Source organism: Oncorhynchus nerka, linkage group LG12, assembly GCF_034236695.1.
Source record: "Oncorhynchus nerka isolate Pitt River linkage group LG12, Oner_Uvic_2.0, whole genome shotgun sequence".
Lineage (NCBI taxonomy): Eukaryota > Metazoa > Chordata > Actinopteri > Salmoniformes > Salmonidae > Oncorhynchus > Oncorhynchus nerka.
The window spans coordinates 41,144,135-41,163,500 of NC_088407.1; the positions used below are offsets into that span (position 1 = coordinate 41,144,135).

At 39.3% G+C, this 19,366-nt stretch overlaps 1 protein-coding gene across 5 annotated transcripts in view; it reads right to left on the bottom strand.

Annotated features, from left to right (window-relative positions):
* Positions 1 to 358: 358 nt before the first annotated feature.
* Positions 359 to 19,366, bottom strand: part of LOC115138237 (ena/VASP-like protein) — a 69,439-nt gene continuing 50,431 nt past the window's right edge. For 4 of the 5 annotated variants that reach the window (XM_029674892.2, XM_029674891.2, XM_029674893.2 and 1 more), the window contains 5 exons: positions 14,466 to 14,496; positions 14,283 to 14,343; positions 2,095 to 2,152; positions 1,911 to 1,968; positions 359 to 1,577 (listed from right to left, as the gene is read on the bottom strand). In XM_029674892.2, the coding sequence (XP_029530752.2) occupies positions 1,540 to 1,577; positions 1,911 to 1,968; positions 2,095 to 2,152; positions 14,283 to 14,343; positions 14,466 to 14,496 (246 nt within the window). In that variant the 3' untranslated portion in view covers positions 359 to 1,539. Of the gene's footprint in view, positions 1,578 to 1,910; positions 1,969 to 2,094; positions 2,153 to 14,282; positions 14,344 to 14,465; positions 14,497 to 16,628; positions 18,014 to 19,366 lie in introns of those variants that run through there. The other variant, XM_065025600.1, reaches the window with a different exon arrangement.

Sequence of the window (19,366 nt, forward strand, 5' to 3'; positions counted from 1 at the left end):
GCATTAAGAAATCCCATGCAGCCTTGTTTAGAATTTCGAACACTGGAATGTGAGATGTAATCTACACCTCGATTAGGTTTATAGAATTTCTTATTATTTCATTTAATTTTGCATCATTATTTCTATATAGCCTACACTTTCTCGTTCTGAACTTCTAGCATGAGTGTGGCTTTGTGACAATGATCAACAGCAGCTGCTTACCGATTTTGTCAGCTCCAATGCAGTTCCACCTCCGACACTGCCAAAACATCAGCTATGCGTGTGTCGGTTCTCACTTGATTTGATTGAATCTAGGCCTCAGTGTCTTTTTCTATTTCATAACGATGTATAAATAAAACACACCACTCTATACTGTAGACAGGTCTATTGTTTTGTTTAAATTAATTTACTTTCAATTTTGAAATTTTATTCAGAACTTAGTCAAAGTTAAGATAATGTCACAACCGGTATTCAATCAAATATTTTCCTCAAATAAGCATTTTCCTATCATCACAAATAATTGTTGCACTGATGTATGTATTCTTTTCATTTTGCAATAGCAACTGGCTCTATTTTCACATATCAAATTCAAGTTCAACCTTAAATAGCAAGGGAGGACATTCACAAAAACAAACCACCATTGTAAACATACCACTTTAAAAAAAAAAACCAATTAAAAAATTAATAAAGATCAGATTCATGCATGGTAAAACACAGGAACAAATCATATACACATACTGTATAGTCACTTTGGGTTTCGTAGGGATAGCCTATGGATAATTTGATCTATATTGGGAAAGCTTAGATGGTGAATTTACAGTTTTGGATACTTTTTTTGTGAACGATCCACAAATGAAAACTTTTAGCAACGTACAACAAAAATTAGTGTTTCTTATTGGACATGTCCAGGTAGTCCCTCCCTGGTTCAGTCAGTTGTCTTCTGTTTGGTGCCTAATGAACACTGCCCTGTTACTGGTAAATAGATAAAAGCTTTTTAAAAACTGCTGAGGTCAGGTGACTAAAGCACAGTATGTGCCATATGTGCTGGTCAAACACCCAAGGATAAAGTAAATCATATAAAATATAAAAGGCTGATGTAAATAGTGTGCAAGTTTCCTCCAGGACCCGCCAATGTAGAACAACAGTTTTGTCTGTCTCTATATATAATATTACAAATAATAAAATAATCACCGTTTTTTAAAATAATAAAACAGCACAAACGTAGAAAACAAAAATATTTCCTTTTGTAAGACTTAGAACAGACAGAGCAGAAACCTGCAAACTGAACTGAGTCTGCAAATGCACGGAAAGGAAAAAACGGAAAACGGTGCAAGCGTCCGTCCATCCTTCCGTCCGTACATCCTTTCTTCATTTAACCATTATTTTATCTCTCTCATTCTCACTTTTTTTCATCCCTCTGTTCTGCACAGCAGACTCAATGTTGGCTCAACTTTTCTGCAGCGTCACAGCAATGTTTCATATCATCACAGAAACGTTGAGAACATTTCTTCCGAGCAGATCTTATCCTTCATACTTCCTGCATGTCCCACTGTCCAGATATTATGATGTATGGATTCGACCAATTTCTTGTCTAATGGCTGAAAGAGAACACAAAACTGAGAAAATCACGTGTGCGTGTGTGTTCTGTAGAGAATGGGTACTGGAGGACGGCATTATCACTGAACCTTCATCTATTTAAAAGAAAAATTGAATTTTCTATGAAGTAAATAGATTAACTGTATGCCTAGCATCATCTTAGGACATAATTAATTAGGATACCTTTGTTCGCCGTAACGTAAAAACTGAATCGAACTACAGAAAGTGTATAGAACATGAATAGGAAGGACCTTAGTCAGTTTGCAGGTAAATTGCTCACTGATGCTGGCAAGCCTTTTCAATAACAACATGCATAAACATTTTGTATCACCTACCATTAATGATCTCATCTTTCACCTTCTGCAATTCACGTACAACTTCCTCCAAGATTTCCTGTGGGGATAAAGAATACAGTTGACATTTTCTGCTTCTTTCACAATACTTTTATTCCATTAACGATTGAAGAATGCCACACTGATCCGTCCAATATGTTTTACAGTTTTGAAATGAGATTTCTACCTGCTTCATCCTGTCAAAGTTTATGTCTCCTTCACTAGTGCTGCCCACTGGTCGCACCCTGCAAAACAACAACAACCATAGGGATGATTGGAAATGATCGATAAATATTAATTTCATAGTCAATAAGACCTATACAGAACTGTTCTACAGCTAATGACAAGTGACAAGCAACATTCATCCTTGATTATTAGATGAAGGTACAGTATCTTATATTGATATAGCATGGTGGTGTTAGCAATGTAAGGCAACAATCCATTCACTGTTTATTAAGGCGATAATTCCAAATTGGCCGGCCATGTACCAGTCAAAAGTTTGGACACACCTACTCATTCAAGGGCTTTAATTTATTTTTTACTATTTTCTACATTGTAGAATAATAGTGAAGACATCAAAACTATGTAATAACACATATGGAATTATATGGTAACCAAATAAGTGTTAAACAAATCAAAATATATTTTATATTTCAGATTCTTCAAAGTAGCCACCCTTTGCCTTGATGACAGCTTTGCACACTCTTGGCATTCTCTCAGCCAGCTTCATGAGGTTGTCACATGCAATGCATTTCAATTAACAGGTGTGCCTTGTTAAAAGTTAAGTAGTGGAATTTCTATACTTCTTAATGCGTTTGAGACAATCAATTGTGTTGTGACAAGGTAGGGGTGCTATACAGAAGATTTGGTAATTTGGTAAAATACCAAGTCCTTATTATGGCAAGAACATCTCAAATAAGCAAAGAGAAACGACAGTCCATCATTACTTTAAAACACGAAGGTCAGTCAATCGGGAACATTTCAAGAACTTTAAAAGTTTCTTCAAGTGCAGTCACAAAAACCATCAAGCGCTATGATGAAACTGGCTCTCATGAGGACCACCACAGGAAAGGAAGACCCAGAGTTAGCTCTGCTGCAGGGTATAAGTTCATTAGAGTTACCAGCCTCAGCAATTGCAGCCCCCAAAAAATGCTTCACAGAGTTCAAGTAACAGACACATCTAAACATCAATTGTTCAGAGGAGACTGCGTGAATCAGGCCTTCATGGTCAAATTGATGCAAAGAAACCACCACTAAAGGAGACCTATAAGAAGAAGAGACTTGCTTTGGCCAAGAAACACGAGCAATGGATATTAGACTGGTGAAAATCAGTCCGCCGTGTCTTTGTGAGACGCTGAACAGATGATGTCCGCATGTGTGGTTCCCACCGTGAAGCATGGAGGAGGAGGTGTGAGGGTGTGGGGGTGATTTACCGGTGACACTTTCAGTGATTTATTTAGGCACACTTAACCAGCATGGCTACCATAGCATTCTGCAGCCATACGCCATCCCATCTGGTTTGCGCTTAGTGGGACTATAATTTAGTGGGACTATAATAAAACTTTTGACTAGTAATATATATTATCATCACAAGCTTCCTCAATGCATTAAGCAAACACTCCCATGGTTCTTGTTTCCCATTGAAAATACTGAGAATATATTTCAGTGTCTAGGTTTTCCCGAGAATGGTGCGACAAACAAAAATATCCAGTCAGTGGCAGTCATGTGGGCGAAAACAGCTTGTTGATGGGAGGTCGAAGGAGAAAGGCAAAAATCGTGCAAGCTAATAGGCGGGCAACAAATGGCAAATAACGGCACAGTGCGACAGTGGTGTGCAGAACAGCATCTCGGAAAGCACAACTCGTCAGTCCTTGTCATGGTGGGGCTATTGCAGCAGACGACCACACCGGGTTCCACTCCTTTCAGCTAAAAATAAGAAGTTGCTGCTCTTGTGGGCATGCAGTCATCAACACTTGACAATGGAGGAGTGGAAAAACATAGCCTGGTACGACGAATCCTGGTTCCTGTTGCATCATGCTGATGGATTTGGCGTCCATGGCCCCATCCTGCCTGGTGTCAACGGTACAGGCTGGTGGAGTCCATGGCCCCATCCTGCCTGGTGTCAACGGTACAGGTTGGTGGCGGTGGTGTAATGGCTTGGGGAATATTTTCCTGGCACATGTAAGGTCCCTTGATACTAATTGAGCAACATTTCCATGTCCCAAATAATTCAGGCTGTTCTGGAGGCAAAGGGGGGTCTGACCCAGTACTAGTGTGTGTACCAAATAAACTGGCTACAAAGTGCATATTTCCTAATCTAAGAGAACATAATGCTACGTAATATGAACCTCTCAATAAATCGCCTTATTTACCTAAAAAGTTATAGTCTGGTCCCAGATCTGTTTTGCTGTATAGCCAACAACTGCCATAGGAGTTGGCTATACAGATATCACAGATCCAGAACCAGGCTAAACAGTTATTATGCCTCAGATGAGCAAATCCACACATCAGTAAAATCCCACATATAAAAAATAATAATTATACATTTCATTCGTATATAGAGCTTTTCATTACAGTGTAATCTACAACACTAAATAGGCAAAATAATAATGTAACAATATAATAGTCTACGCAAGTCTTCCACTTTTTGCTGCCTTAAAATTAAATCAAAAAGGAATTCAATATATTTTTTTCCCCCTTACAGATCTACACAACCTACTCCACATTTTCAAAGTAAAAGAAAGTTATAGAACATTTACCAAATTAATTAACAAATTAAAAATATAAGATGTCTTGATTGCGTATGTCTTCACACTCCAGAGTTAATACTTGGTGGAAACATCTCTGGCAGCCATTGTAGCTGTGAATCATTTTCAATAAGATTCTACCAACTTTGCACAACTCTTAGGGCAAAATACACTTGGTGTACAAAGTATTATGAAAATCTGCTCTTTCCATGACCAATGACCAGGTGAATCCAGGTGAAAGCTATGATCCCTTATTGATGTCACTTTTTATATCCACTTCAATCAGTGTAGATGAAGGGGAGGAGACAGGTTGAGATACAATTGAGACATGGATTGTGTATGTGTGTCATTAAGAGGGTGAATGGGCTAGAAAAAATATTTGAATGGTGAATGGTAGAAGGTGCCAGGCGCACTGGTTTGTGTCAAGAACTGCAACGCTGCTGAGTTTTTCACGCTCAACAGTTTCCCATAGATCGTGGCTTCCCCCTCTCTCACTCTCTCCTACATCCAGGTTCTGTTATCTCAGGTCGTAAATTCCCGGGGGAGACTCTCTCCCCCTGGCCATGCAGTATGGAGAGAGAGTTTCACAGTAGAACAAAGGAACTCCAGCCAAATTCTAGTACATTCCAGAATTTGAGAATTGAATAATATCCATATTTTGGAGAATGTGTAAACGGTCGGTGGAGAAGCCAGCTACGACCCGGTCCATTTTGTTTCATGTGTGTGACCTCATGAAAGATAATACAGCCACATTACCCTAACTCTGTTTACACAGGTTCCTAAGTTATATGGTTTGCATCTAATTATTGTATATAATGAATGAGTAAAGATTCAACTATTTGTGAAATGATGTAATGTGATGTTAAACCTTTAATGTGAGATAATAGTATTCCCTTTAAAGTTTAACTAAGTCAATTGCCCGCCCCTGTGAGCACCGACATGATCTGGCATCATAGAACCGCCTTTCCTATTGTTACGAATAAAAGCCCCTCCTAAGAAAATCCTCTTCAGACTGAGAAAACCCACAGCGTGAGCTGTGATTGCAAATAGTTTAGACCACGCATACCTCGGTGTAAGCTGAGGGGGCACAGGTTTGATTACCAAAACTAAAAAACTAGTCCATGTGGAGCATTGGCTACACAGCTGGAAATGGTTCAACTCTGAGACTATCAATCCCTACAGAATAAGAGCAAATCTTAGATACTAATTAATAGTCTGAAGCAAGAAATGATGTAAACCTGGGATGAGAATACCGACAACTGCCGAAACATCTATCTATGAGAACATTTTTGAGTGGTACTCTGAAGTATCCATTCTAACAACAAAAGAAAGAGAGAGACTCGGATGAACTGACTCTCCAGCAGACGGACTGACGATTCCAACAGAGAAGATCACAACGACACATGGGCGTAAATATATATTTATAGCAATTATTCCCAAATGAGTGAGCGTTCATGTGCAAAGAATTAGCATTTCAATTAATATAATTATCAACTGTGTCAACTTTTGTCTTTCCCGCTCTTTCTCAGTACACACCCACTTCTCTTTGTCCACCAAGCCGTCATAACGGCTTAGCCCACTAGAGAATCTTCCCTATCTTTGTTAGTAACAAATATCTACTGTTTGTTTGTTTATGCATTTCTGTGATTATTTAGTTAGTTAGTAAATAAATGATTAAGCCAATTGGTGATTTATAATAAAGGTAATAATAAAGATGATTTATAATAAAGGCTGGGTTCGTGCAGATAACCAACAATTTACGACGTTTGGAGTGAGACTGACGTGAGGTAAAGAATAATTCATTAATAGAAGACTAATTGATCAGATATGAAAATATCTGAAGAGTTATAATCAGATTACTAAATTAGAATTTTCCGAAGATTTTCCGTGGTGCCCCGAATTCCTAGTTAATTACATTTACAAGATTAGTTTAATCACGTAATAATAATTATAGAGAATTGATTCAATAAAATAACAGTCTTCACTTTTAATGATGCCAAAAACACAACAGTATCAAGAACGGTCCACCACCCAAAGGACATCCAGCCAACTTGACACAACTATGGGAAGCATTGCAGTCAACATGGGCCAGCATCCCTGTGGAACGCTATCGACACCTTGTAGAGTCCATGCCCCAACTAATTTTTTTGGTCAGAATTGCTCAAGCTCAGTATATTTGGAAGGAAATCATTGATGGACAGCAATATTTAAACCTTGTCTTTGATTTTTTAAGCAGTTTTAAGTCAGGATTTATACTGGACCATTCAGGAACACTCTACCTCTCTTGCAAAGCCATTCTGTTGTGTTTTTTTTGCATTACAATTTGTGTAATTGTCCCGCAGAAAAACAAAACCCTATCCCAGGGTTAGGTTTTCAGAAGACTGAGTTGTTGTTGTTTTTTTACCTCGGCTTTGCTCTTTTCATATTTATTTTGATCCTAACAAACTCCCCAGTCCCTGTGGTGACAACATACCCATAACATTGCCCCAACTATATAAAGGGATCAACAACATTGCATTCGGTCCATATTACTGGTCTGTATGACAAATAAGCCTGTGTTAAAAATTCCTCTTCAAATCATCCATTCTGTTTGTAACAAGGCTGTTAAGTATCACTGCAAGAAAACACACCAAATAAATTCACTTTTTGGCCTAAATTAAAAACTACAGGTTTGGGTCAAATCCAATCCAATACAACACAGAGTGAACCCCTTTGTATTTTCAAGTATTGTGGTGGCAGCATCATGTTAAAGATATTCTTGTCATCGGCAGGGACTGGGGAGTTGCTCAGGATCAAAATAAATATGAAAGGAGCAAAGCCCAGGTAAAAAGTTTAAGAAAAATCTGACTCAGTCTTTTGAAAACCTAACCCTGGTATAGTTTTATTTTTCATTAAGACAATGACAAATTATGCCAAAGACACACCAGAATGGCTTTCCAAGAAGTGTTGAGTGTTCCTGATTGGTCTAGTCTCAGTCCTAGCGTGAAAATCAGAGACAAGGTTTGAATATTGCTGTCCATAAATGATTCCCAACCAAATTTACTGATCTTGAACAATTTTTATAAGAACAATATGCCTTAGGAAAGTATTCACACCCATTGACTTTTTCCACATTTAGTTGTGTTACAGAATGCAGGTAGCCTAGTGGTTAGAGCGTTGGGTCAGTAACCCAAAGGTTGCTGGATCGAAACCCTGGGTTAATAGCAGAAGACACATTTCAGTTGTACAACTGAATAGGTTTGTCACATTTCAATAATACAATATTCGATTTTTCCATTGTGTTAATAATGGGCGGCTTGATTGATTTCCACGTTTTTTATTTAAAGAAATTCAAGATGAGAAGATAATTGTCCAGCCCATTGGGTATCTAAGTACACCCCCATATGCCATGTCTTGAAATATGCAGACAGACAGATTGAAAGTAAGTTTACATTGTAATAGTTCGGACAGCCAACTTTCTAGCTCAGTTCATAACTTTTAGACTCCCAGAAAGCATGGATTATTGTTTTCCAAGATAGTGTGATGGAAAATGTTATGTTTGTGCTTTTTATAATAACCAATTTCTGTGTTAATGCAAGTGACTGATTGAAAAAATCGTCACTATCAGTATCTGCAATTTGGCAGCACGCCCAGAACTTTGTTTTGAGAACGAAAGGATATCTCAGTTTCAAGGTCTCAGCTTGGAGAGATGAAGCCTTGTGAGGTATTGGTCTGTCACATGCATGAACCAGTATTGGCCGGTCACATGCATGAACCAAATGTTAATGATTAATTAATTATGAATAATTAATAAGCTGAATCATGCAAATATAACTTCAGTGTAAGCAGTATACAGTGGGGCAAAAAAGTATTTAGTCAGCCACCAATTGTAATTTAATTATTATTATTTAATAATTGCTCCCACAGTTGATTTCTTCAAACCAAGCTGCTTACCTATTGCAGATTCAGTCTTCCCAGCCTGGTGCAGGTCTACAATTTTGTTTCTGGTGTCCTTTGACAGCTCTTTGGTCTTGGCCATAGTAGAGTTTGGAGTGTGACTGTTTGAGGTTTGTGGACAGGTGTCTTTTATACTGATAACAAGTTCAAACAGGTGCCATTAATACAGGTAACGAGTGGAGGACAGAGGAGGCTCTTAAAGAAGAAGTTACAGGTCTGTGAGAGCCAGACATCTTGCTTGTTTGTAGGTGACCAAATACTTATTTTCCACCATAATTTGCAAATAAATTCATTAAAAATCCTACAATGTGATTTTCTGGATTTTTTTTCTCATTTTGTCTGTCATAGTTGAAGGTACCTATGATGAAAATTACAGGCCTCTCTCATCTTTTTAAGTGGGAGAACTTGCACAATTGGTGGCTGACTAAATACTTTTTTGCCCCACTATATAAGAGAACTAACGGAACTGCCCCTGCTCCTGACAAACGTGTGCTATGGTGTATCAAGTTTGTTGGAACCTCTCCAGTTAACTGACAATAAAGAATTATTCATTTAAGTTTGACTTTGCCTTTTTTTTTATTACTACGCCTGTCAATCTTATCCAATATATGATTTAGGTCACCTGCTAAAATAACAGTTCCTGTCTGGATTTGATCTAATAGTTGAATTCTATCTAAAAACACCATATTTGCCACTGGTTGGACAGACATTGAAATCAATGTGTATTTTTAACCATGTAAAGTAAAATTCAACATTAGAAAACATTCTTGATCCATGTGCTTGGATATAAGGGTATAACAATGTATTCTTATTTATCAGGATTCCTACACCTCTGCTGTTACTACAGTAGGTGGCAGCATAGGCTTCTCCAACTCCTCTTTAAATATTCCATTTCTCCTTTTAAAAAAAAAATGTAACCCTTTTTCTAAAATTAATTAAATTGTTTTTTCCCCCATCAATCTCCACACAATACCTCATAATGAATAAGTGAAGAGGTGACTCTGGGATGCTGGCCTTCTAGGCTGAGTTGCAAAGAAAAATCCATATCTCAGACTGGCCAATAAAAGAAAAGATTAAGATGGGCAAAAGAACACAGACACTGGACAGAGGAACTATGCCTAGAAGGCTAGCATCCTGGAGTCACCTCTTCAGAGTTTATAATTGTTTTTTTATTTGTATTATGATTGTTATTATAAAAAATGGTTACCCCTTTTTCCTCGCCAATTTCATGGTATCCAATTGGTAGTTACAGTCTTGTCTCATCGCTGCAACTCCTGTACGGAGAGGCGAGAGCTGGGCGTCCTCCGAAACACAACCCAACCAAGCTGCACTGCGTCTTGACACAATGCCCACCTAACCCGGAAGCCAGCTGCACCAATGTGTCAGAGGAAATACTGTACACCTGGCGACCGTGTCAGCGTGCACTGCGCCCAGCCCGCCACAGGAGTTGCTGGTGCGCGATGGGACAAGGACATCCCTGCATGCCAAACCCTCCCCTAACCCAGATTACGCTGGGCCAATTGTGCGCCACCCCATGTGTCTCCCGGCCGCGGCCGCCTGCGACAGAGCCTGGACTCGAACCCAAAATCTCTAGTGGCACAGCTAGCACTGCGACGCAGTGCCTTAGACTACCATGCCACTCAGGAGGCGCCTCTTCATTGTTGACATTGAAATTGCTGAGGATTTTTTTACATTTAATCTACAGTGGGGAGAACAAGTATTTGATACACTGCCGTTTTTGCAGGTTTTCCTACTTACAAAGCATGTAGAGGTTTGTAATTCTTTATCATAGGTACACTTCAACTGTGAGAGACGGAATCTAAAACAAAAATCCAGAAAATCACATTGTATGATTTTTAAGTAATTCATTTGCATTTTATTGCATGACATAAGTATTTGATACATCAGAAAAGCATAACTTAATATTTGGTACAGAAACCTTACAGAGATCATACGTTTCCTGTAGTTCTTGACCAGGTTTGCACACACTGCAGCAGGGATTTTGGCTCACTCCTCCATACAGACCTTCTCCAGATCCTTCAGGTTTCGGGGCTGTCGCTGGGCAATATGGACTTTCAGATCCCTCCAAGATTTTCTATTGGGTTCAGGTCTGGAGACTGGCTAGGCCACTCCAGGACCTTGAGATGCTTCTTACGGAGCCACACCTTAGTTGCCCTGGATGTGTGTTTCGGGTCATTGTCATGCTGGAAGACCTAGCCACGACCCATCTTCAATGCTCTTACTGAGGGAAGGAGGTTAAAAGATCTCGCGATACATGGCCCCATCCATCCTCCCCTCAATACGGTGCAGTCGTCCTGTCCCCTTTGCAGAAAAGCATCCCCAAAGAATGATGTTTCCACCTCCATGCTTCACAGTTGGGATGGTGTTCTTGGGGTTGTACTCATCTTTCTTCTTCCTCCAAACACAGCGAGTGGAGTTTAGACCAAAAAGCTATATTTTTGTCTCATCAGACCACATGACCTTCTCCCATTCCTCCTCTGGATCATCCAGATGGCCATTGGCAAACTTCAGACGGGCCTGGACATGCGCTGGCTTGAGCAGGGGGACGTTGCGTGCGCTGCAGGATTTTAATCCATGACGGCATAGTGTGTTACTAATGGTTTTCTTTGAGACTGTGGTCCCAGCTCTCTTCAGGTCATTGACCAGGTCCTGCCATGTAGTTCTGGGCTGATCCCTCACCTTCCTCGTGATCATTGATGCCCCACGAGGTGAGATCTTACAGGGAGCCCCAGACTGAGGGTGATTGACCGTAATCTTGAACTTCTTCCATTTTCTAATAATTGCGCCAACAGTTGTTGCCTTCTCACCAAGCTGCTTGCCTATTGTCCTGTAGCCCATCCCAGCCTTGTGCAGGTCTACAATTTTAGCCCTGATGTCCTTACACAGCTCTCTCTGGTCTTGGCCATTGTGGAGAGGTTGGAGTCTGTTTGATTGAGTGTGTGGACAGGTGTCTTTTCTACAGGTAACGAGTTCAAATAGGTGCAGTTAATACAGGTAATGAGTGGAGAACAGGAGGGCTTCTTAAAGAAAAACTAACAGGTCTGTGAGAGCCGGAATTCTTACTGGTTGGTAGGAGATCAAATACTTATGTCATGCAATAAAATGCAAATTAATTACTTAAAAATCAATGTGATTTTCTGGATTTTTTTGTGATTCTGTCTCTCACAGCTGAAGTGTACCTATGATAAAATTACAGACCTCTACATGCTTTGTAAGTTGGAAAACCTGCAAAATCGGCAGTGTATCAAATACCTGTTCCCCCCACTGTATGTGGAAAACGTCAAGGGATGGTGAATACTTTCCGAATCCATGCTATACTTCCTCTTTTATATCGGTATTTTCAGTGTCCATGTATCCTATTGGCATCTGCTAATTCTAAAGTTACTTCCTCGAGAAGAACAGTTACTTGTGGACAATAGAGTCTAGATTTTACTGGGGGAGGGGGAAAGAATATTGTCTCAATTTACAATAAGCTGGTCTTAGGCATCACTGTATGTAGCCTAGTATGCTTATCACTTTTTTCATGTTTCTTACTCTCCTCGGGGCATAGATCAGCGTTAAAATTGCAGAGGTGCCTTAATCCTATTATAAACTGGTTACCAAAATTATAAGAACAGTAAAAATAAATGTTTTGTCATACCTGGTCTGACATACCACGGCTGTCAGCCAATCAGCATTCAGGGCTCGAACAGGGCTCAAACCACCCAATATCATTTCCATTATTGTGTTTTATTTTTACAAATCTTATTGTGTTATTTTCCCCTAACCCTACCACTCCTCCACTAATTGGAGTAAACTAATGTACAACAATACTTACGCTTCTACTTACAGCTTATACAAATCCAATGCATTTTCCATTAGTTAACTTTTTAAATTTGTTTTAATTTGTTTTTAGTCCTATGCTTCAGCTCCCCTCAAGCCGTCCCATATATCTCTGAAAACCATCCAGTGTTGATTTCTAATTGCCATATATTTTTCAACTCTGCTGTACTGTGTCACAAAAGTTCAGAATCTTTCTATTCTCATAGTTTCTACAGATTGTAAATTAAAGATTAACATTTTTACTTAGAGTATTATTATATTATTGATCGATTGACTATGGCCTTTCAAGTCGCCCAGTAGTGCCATTTGCAGAGTTAGCTCCAGGTAAATGTTACAATTCTTCTTTAGCCATTCCTGAACCTGCGACCAAAAACAAGCTACATACTGTATGTACCAAAACAAATCATCTAATGAGTCTGTCTCTTCACAGCAAAATCTGCTGAGCTGGGATGGTTGTATCCCTCATATTCATAACATTCTATATTGGCTGCAATAATTTTGTATAATAAATTAAATTGAAAAACTCTAAGTTTTTAATCCTGCGTTGTTTTGTGTATCAGTTCATACATAAACCATGTGCCATGGACTCGGCACATCAAAAATATCTTCCCAACTATTTTTCAACCTGTATGGCGCAGCTGTCAATTTTTTGCTCCTTAAATGAAACTGGTATACTTATTTTATTTAGCACAATTTTCTTTAACCAATTTGGTCTTTAATGTAGGGTCAACAGACACGCTCCTTACCTTCTCCCCTTCCACTTGCCTCTTCCATTGTTGTAGTATTGCTGCAATCAGTTGGCGAGTTATGTCACTCATTCTGTTTTCTTGCTGGTCCAGTTTCTCTTCTAAAATGTGCTCCTTTGTTTCCAGAAGGCAAATTTTGTTGTCCTGTTCGTCCATGCACCCGCCCTGTATATGCATATCTGACACGATAGACTCTACTTTCCTTTCGAGAAAATCAACTTTTTTTTTACAACAGATTGTAACAGTTATTTTGTTTTGGTGTTATCCTGGATATCCATTAGCTGGTCGTTATTTTCATCTCCGAGTTGTTCTTTGTCTTTTCCTCTAAGGGAAGCCATGGCTTGTTGGGTTCGAGTCACAGCGTTGCTTTACCCACAGATTGGTTCGCTGTTGTATATAACTGACCGCTCACTCTCTCCCTGTTGCTTGATCTAACGACTTTAGAGGCTTAATTTAAACTATATTGTCTGGCTTCTTCATATAATCACAGTTTTGACAGTACAAAACAGAGCTACTGTTCTATCGGTACACGTATGCGCCTCTCAAAAGGTGATTCTAACATGTATTGACTCAGGGGTGTGAATACTTATGTAAATTATGCATTTTTCTATTTAATTTTCTAAACATTTCCATGTATTACTAACATATTTTTACTTAGTTATTATGGGGTATTGTGTTTTTTAAAATCTATTTTGAATTCAGGCTGTAACAACAAAATGTGGAATAAGTCAAGGGGTATGAATACTTTCTGAAAGCACTGTATGTTGTGCAATGCTTCTAGAATCTTATTCCAAATTATTCTCAGCTGTAATGTCTGACAAAGGTTATTCCATCAAGTATCAGCTCTGGGTTGTGAAGACATCTGCAATCAAGACATCTTTTTATTTTTTTTACATTTTCTATAACTTTTTTTCATTTTGAAAATGTGAAGTAGGTTGTGTAGATCTGTATACATTTTTAGTGAACATGTTAAGGCAGCAAAATGTGAAGGGGTGGGTGCAAGGGGTGTGTAGACTTTCACTAGGCACTGTATCCCTTCTCATTGTGTCACAAGATATTTTAAAAGGTTTGGGAGCCCCTATCAAACAGATGACGATACTAACCTTAATACCAGTGAAGAGTTGTCTACAGAGTTTACTCGGTCCCATGGATTCTTCCCAGCACCTAGAAGGAGAGACGATCACAATTAGAAGAGACACATTTTAAAAAGCAATATCGCTCTATACAGGCAATAAAAAATATAATGGTCAGACTCAGAAAAATTGTGGAGGCAAGAGTGTGTATACCTGTAGAGTTCTGTCCTGGCTTGGGATCCTCCTATAATGGAAAATTAAAATGGATGATTGTGTGTGTGTGTGTGTAAATATATATAAATATACACACACACACACACACACACACACATATATATATATATATGTATGTGTGTGTGTGTGTATATGTATGTGTGTTCTTTATTTTTTTACCATTTTCTACATTGTAGAATAATAGCAAAGACATCAAAACTATTAAATAACATATATGGCATCATGTAGTTATTTAAAAGGTGTTAAACAAATCAAAATATATTTTAGATTTTAGAGGCTTCAAAGTAGCCAAGCTTTGCCTTGATGACAGCTTCGGAAATTCTTGGCATTCTAGTATCGTTAGTATCATCAACTGGAGCGACAGGTAGCCTAGTGGTTAGAGTGTTGGACTAGTAACTGAAAGGTTACAAGATCCAATCCCTGAGATGACTAGGTAAAGAATATGTTGTTCTGCCCCTGAACAAGGCAGTTAACCCACTGTTCCTAGGCTGTCATTGAAAATTAGAATTTGTTCTTAGCTGACCTGCCTAGTTAAATTCTCTCAACCAGCTTCATGAGGAATGATTTTCAAACAGTCTCGAAGGAGTTCCCACATATACTGAGCACTTGTTGGCTGCATTTCCTTCACTCTGCAGTCCAACTCATCCCCAAACCATCTCATTTTGGTTGAGGTCAGATGATTGTGGAGGCCAGGTCATCTGATGCAGCACTCCATCACTCCTCCTTCTTGGTCAAATAGTTCTTACACAGCCTGGATGTGTGTCACTGGGCAGCTCTCGGCTGTGCTTCCCTTTGTAGTCTGTAATAGTTGCAAGCCCTGCCACATCCGACGAGCGTCGGAGCCGGTGTAGTACAATTTGATCTTAGTCCTGTATTGACGCTTGCCTGTTTGATGGTTCATCGGAGGGCATAGTTTTCTTATAAGCTTCCGGGTTAGAGTCCCGCTCCTTTTAGCTCAGTGCGGATGTGTCCTGTAATCCATGGTTTCTGGTTGGGGTATGTACATACAGTCACTGTGGGGACAACGTCATCGATGCACTAATTGATGAAGCCAGTGACTGATGTGGTGTACTCCTCAATGCCATCAGAAGAATCCAGGAACATATTCCAGTCTGTGCTAGCAAAACAGTCCTGTAGCTTAACATCTGTTTCATCTGACCACTTTTTTTATTGACCGAGTCACTGGTGCTTCCTGCTTTAATTTTTGCTTGTAAGTAGCTTTCAGGAGGATAGAATTATTGTTAGATTTGCCAAATGGAGGGCGACAGAGAGCTTTGTACGCGTCTCTGTGTGTGGAGTAAAGGTGGTCTATAGTTTTTTTCCCTCTGGTTGCACATTTAACATGTTGGTAGAAATGAGGTCAAACGGAATTAAGTTCCCCTGCATTAAAAGCCCCTGGCTACTAGGAGCGCCGCCTCTGGAGGAGCATTTTCCTGTTTGCTTATGGCGGTATACAGCTCATTGAGTGCGGTCTTAGTGCCAGCATCGCTCTGTGGTGGTATGTAGACAGCTGCGACAAATACAGATGAAAACTCTCTAGGTGTGGTCTACAGCTTATCATGAGATACTCTACCTCAGGCGAGCAAAACCTTGAGATTTCCGAATATATCGTCCACTTGTTTAAAAATATACATAGACCACACCCCTTGTCTTACCAGAGGCTGCTGTTCTATCCTGCTGATAGAGTGTATAACCCGCCAGCTGTATGTTGTTAATGTCGTCGATCAGCCACGACTCTGTGAAACATAAGATATTACAGTTTTTAATGTCCCGTTGGTAGGATATGTGCTTTAAGTTCTTCCAATTTATTATGCAGCGATAGTACGTTGGCCAATGGGACCGATGGCGATAACTATTCCATCTCTTTCTCCTGCAAATTATGAGGATGAGGGCCTGTTTGGGTGTCAAGAGTAAATCCCTCTCGTCTGACTCATTAAAGAAAAAATCTTCATCCAATTCAAGGTGAGTAATCGCTATTCTGATGTCCAGAAGATCTTTGAGGTCATAAAAGACGGTAGCAACAACATTATGTACAGTTGAAGTCGGAAGTTAACATACACTTAGGTTGGAGTCATTAAAACTCGTTTTTCAACCACTTTCAACCATTTCTTGTTAATCTTGAAACTAGGGGGCTCTATTTTCATTTTTGGAAAAATAACGTTCCCAAAGTAAACGGGCTATTTTGTCAGGACAAGATGCTAGAATATGCATATAATTGACAGCTTAGGATAGAAAACACTCTAAAGTTTCCAAAACGGTACAAATATTGTCTGTGAGTATAACAGAACTGATTTTGCAGGCGAAAGCCTGAGAAAAATCCAATCAGGAAGTGACTCATGTTTTGAAAGCTCTGTGTTCCGATGCGTCCCTATTGAGCAGTGAATGGGCTATCAACCAGATTCCTTTTTCTACGTATTCCCCAAGGTGTCTACAGCATTTCAGGCTTTTATGTTGAAGAATGAGCGTAAACGACTACAGAGTAATTATTGCGTAATAGACAGAGGTAGCTATTTTTCCTCCCGGTCTTACTGAAAATACAGCTGTTCCTGTTGAAATATTATCGAATAGATATTTGAAAAACACATTGAGGATTGATTATAAACAACGCTTGCCATGTTTCTGTCGATATTATGGAGGTAATTTGGAATATTTTTCAGCGTTGTCATGACCACAATTTCCGGTCGAATTCTCAGCCAAACGTGAAGAACTAACAGAGTTATTTCGGCTACAAAAATAATATTTTTCGAAAAAAGGAACACTTGCTATCTAACTGGGAGTCTCGTGAGTGAAAACATCCGAAGCTCATCAAAGGTAAACAAATTAATTTGATTATTTTCTGATTTTCGTGACCAGGTTGCCTGCTGCTAGCTAGGCATAATGCTAGGCTATCGACAAACTTACACAAATGCTTGTCTTGCTTTGGCTGTAAAGCATAATTTCAAAATCTGAGATGACAGGGTGATTAACAAAAGGCTAAGCTGTGTTTCAATATATTTCACTTGTGATTTCATGAACATGAATATTTTCTAGTAATATTTTTTGTCCGTTGCGTTATGCTAATTAGTGTCAGTTGATGACAATTCTCCCGGATCCGGGAGAGGGAGTTCCAAGTTAACAAACTATAGTTTTGGGAAGTCGGTTAGGACATCTACTTTGTATATGACACAAGTAACTTTTCCAACAATTGTTTACAGACAGATTATTTAACTTATAATTCACTGTATCACAATTCCAGTAGGTCAGAAGTTGACATACACTAAGTTGACTGTGCCTTTAAACAGCTTGGAAAATTCCACAAAATGATGCCATGGCTTTAGAAGCTTCTGATAGGCTAATAATCATTTGACATCATTTGAGTAAATTGGAGGTGTACCTGTGGATGTATTTCAAGGCCTACCTTCAAACTCAGTGCCTCTTTGGGAAAATCAAAAGAAATCAGCCAAGACCCCAGAAGAAAATTGTAGACCTCCACAAATCTTGTTCATCCTTGGGAGCAATTTCCAAACGCCTGAAGGTACCACGTTCATCTGTACAAACAATAGTACGCAATTATAAACACCATGGGACCACGCAGCTGTCATACCGCTCAGGAAGGAGATGCGTTCTGTCTCCTAGAGATGAACGTACTTTGGTGCAAATCAATCCCAGAACTACAGCAAAGGACCTTGTGAAGATGCTGGAGGCAACAGGTACCAAAGTATCTATATCCACAGTAAAATTAGTTCTATATCCACATAACCTGAATGGCCGCTCAGCAAGGAAGAATTCACTGCTCCAAAACCGACCTAAAAAAGCCAGACTACGGTTTGCAACAGCACATGGGGACAAAGATCGTACTTTTTAGAGAAATGTCCTCTGGTCTGATGAAACAAAAATATAACTGTTTGGCCATAATGACCATTGTTATCTTTGGAGGAAAAAGGGGGATGCTTGCAAGCTGAAGAACACCATCCCAACCGTGAATCACGGGGGTGGCAGAATCATGTTGTGGGGGTGCTTTGCTCCAGAAGGGACTGGTGCACTTCACAAAATAGATGGCATCAGGAGGACGGAAAATGATGTGGATATATTGAAGAAACATCTCAAGACATCAGTCAAGAAGTTGAAGCTTGGTCGCAAATGGGTCTTCCAAATGGACAATGACCCCAAGCATACTTCCAAAGTTGTGCCAAAATGGCTTAAGGACAACAAAGTCAAGGTATTGGAGTGGCCATCACAAAGCCCTGACCTCAATCCCATAGAACATTTGTGGGCAGAACTGAAAAAGTGTGTGCGAGCAAAGGAGGCCTACAAATCTGACTCTGTCAGGAGGAATGGACAAAATTCACCCAACTTATTGTGGGAAGGTTGTGGAAGGCTCCCTGAAACGTTTGACCCAAGTTAAACCATTTAAACGTAATGCTACCAAATACTAATTGAGTGTATGTAAACTTCTGACCCACTGGGAATGTGATGAAAGAAATAAAAGCTGAAATAAATAATTATCTCTACTATTATTCTGACATTTTACATTCTTAAAATAAAGTGGTGATCCTAACTGACCAAAGACAGGGAATTTTTACTTGGATTAAATGTCAGGAATTCTGAAAAACTGAGTTTTAACGTATTTGGCTAAAGTGTATGTAAACTTCCGAATTCAACAGTAAAAAATAAGTTACAAACAATGTGGAAAAACAAACAAAATAGCACGATTGGTTAAGAGCCAATGAAACCACAGCCATCCTCTCCATCCACCCCCACAAAATCACACCTCCTCCCCAATGCTTCACGGTGGGAACTACATATGCAGAGATCATCCTTTCATCTACTCTGGCTCACAACATTTTTACATTTGGACTCACCTGTCCAAAGGTGAGTCCAAATATGTGCTATTTGCTCCT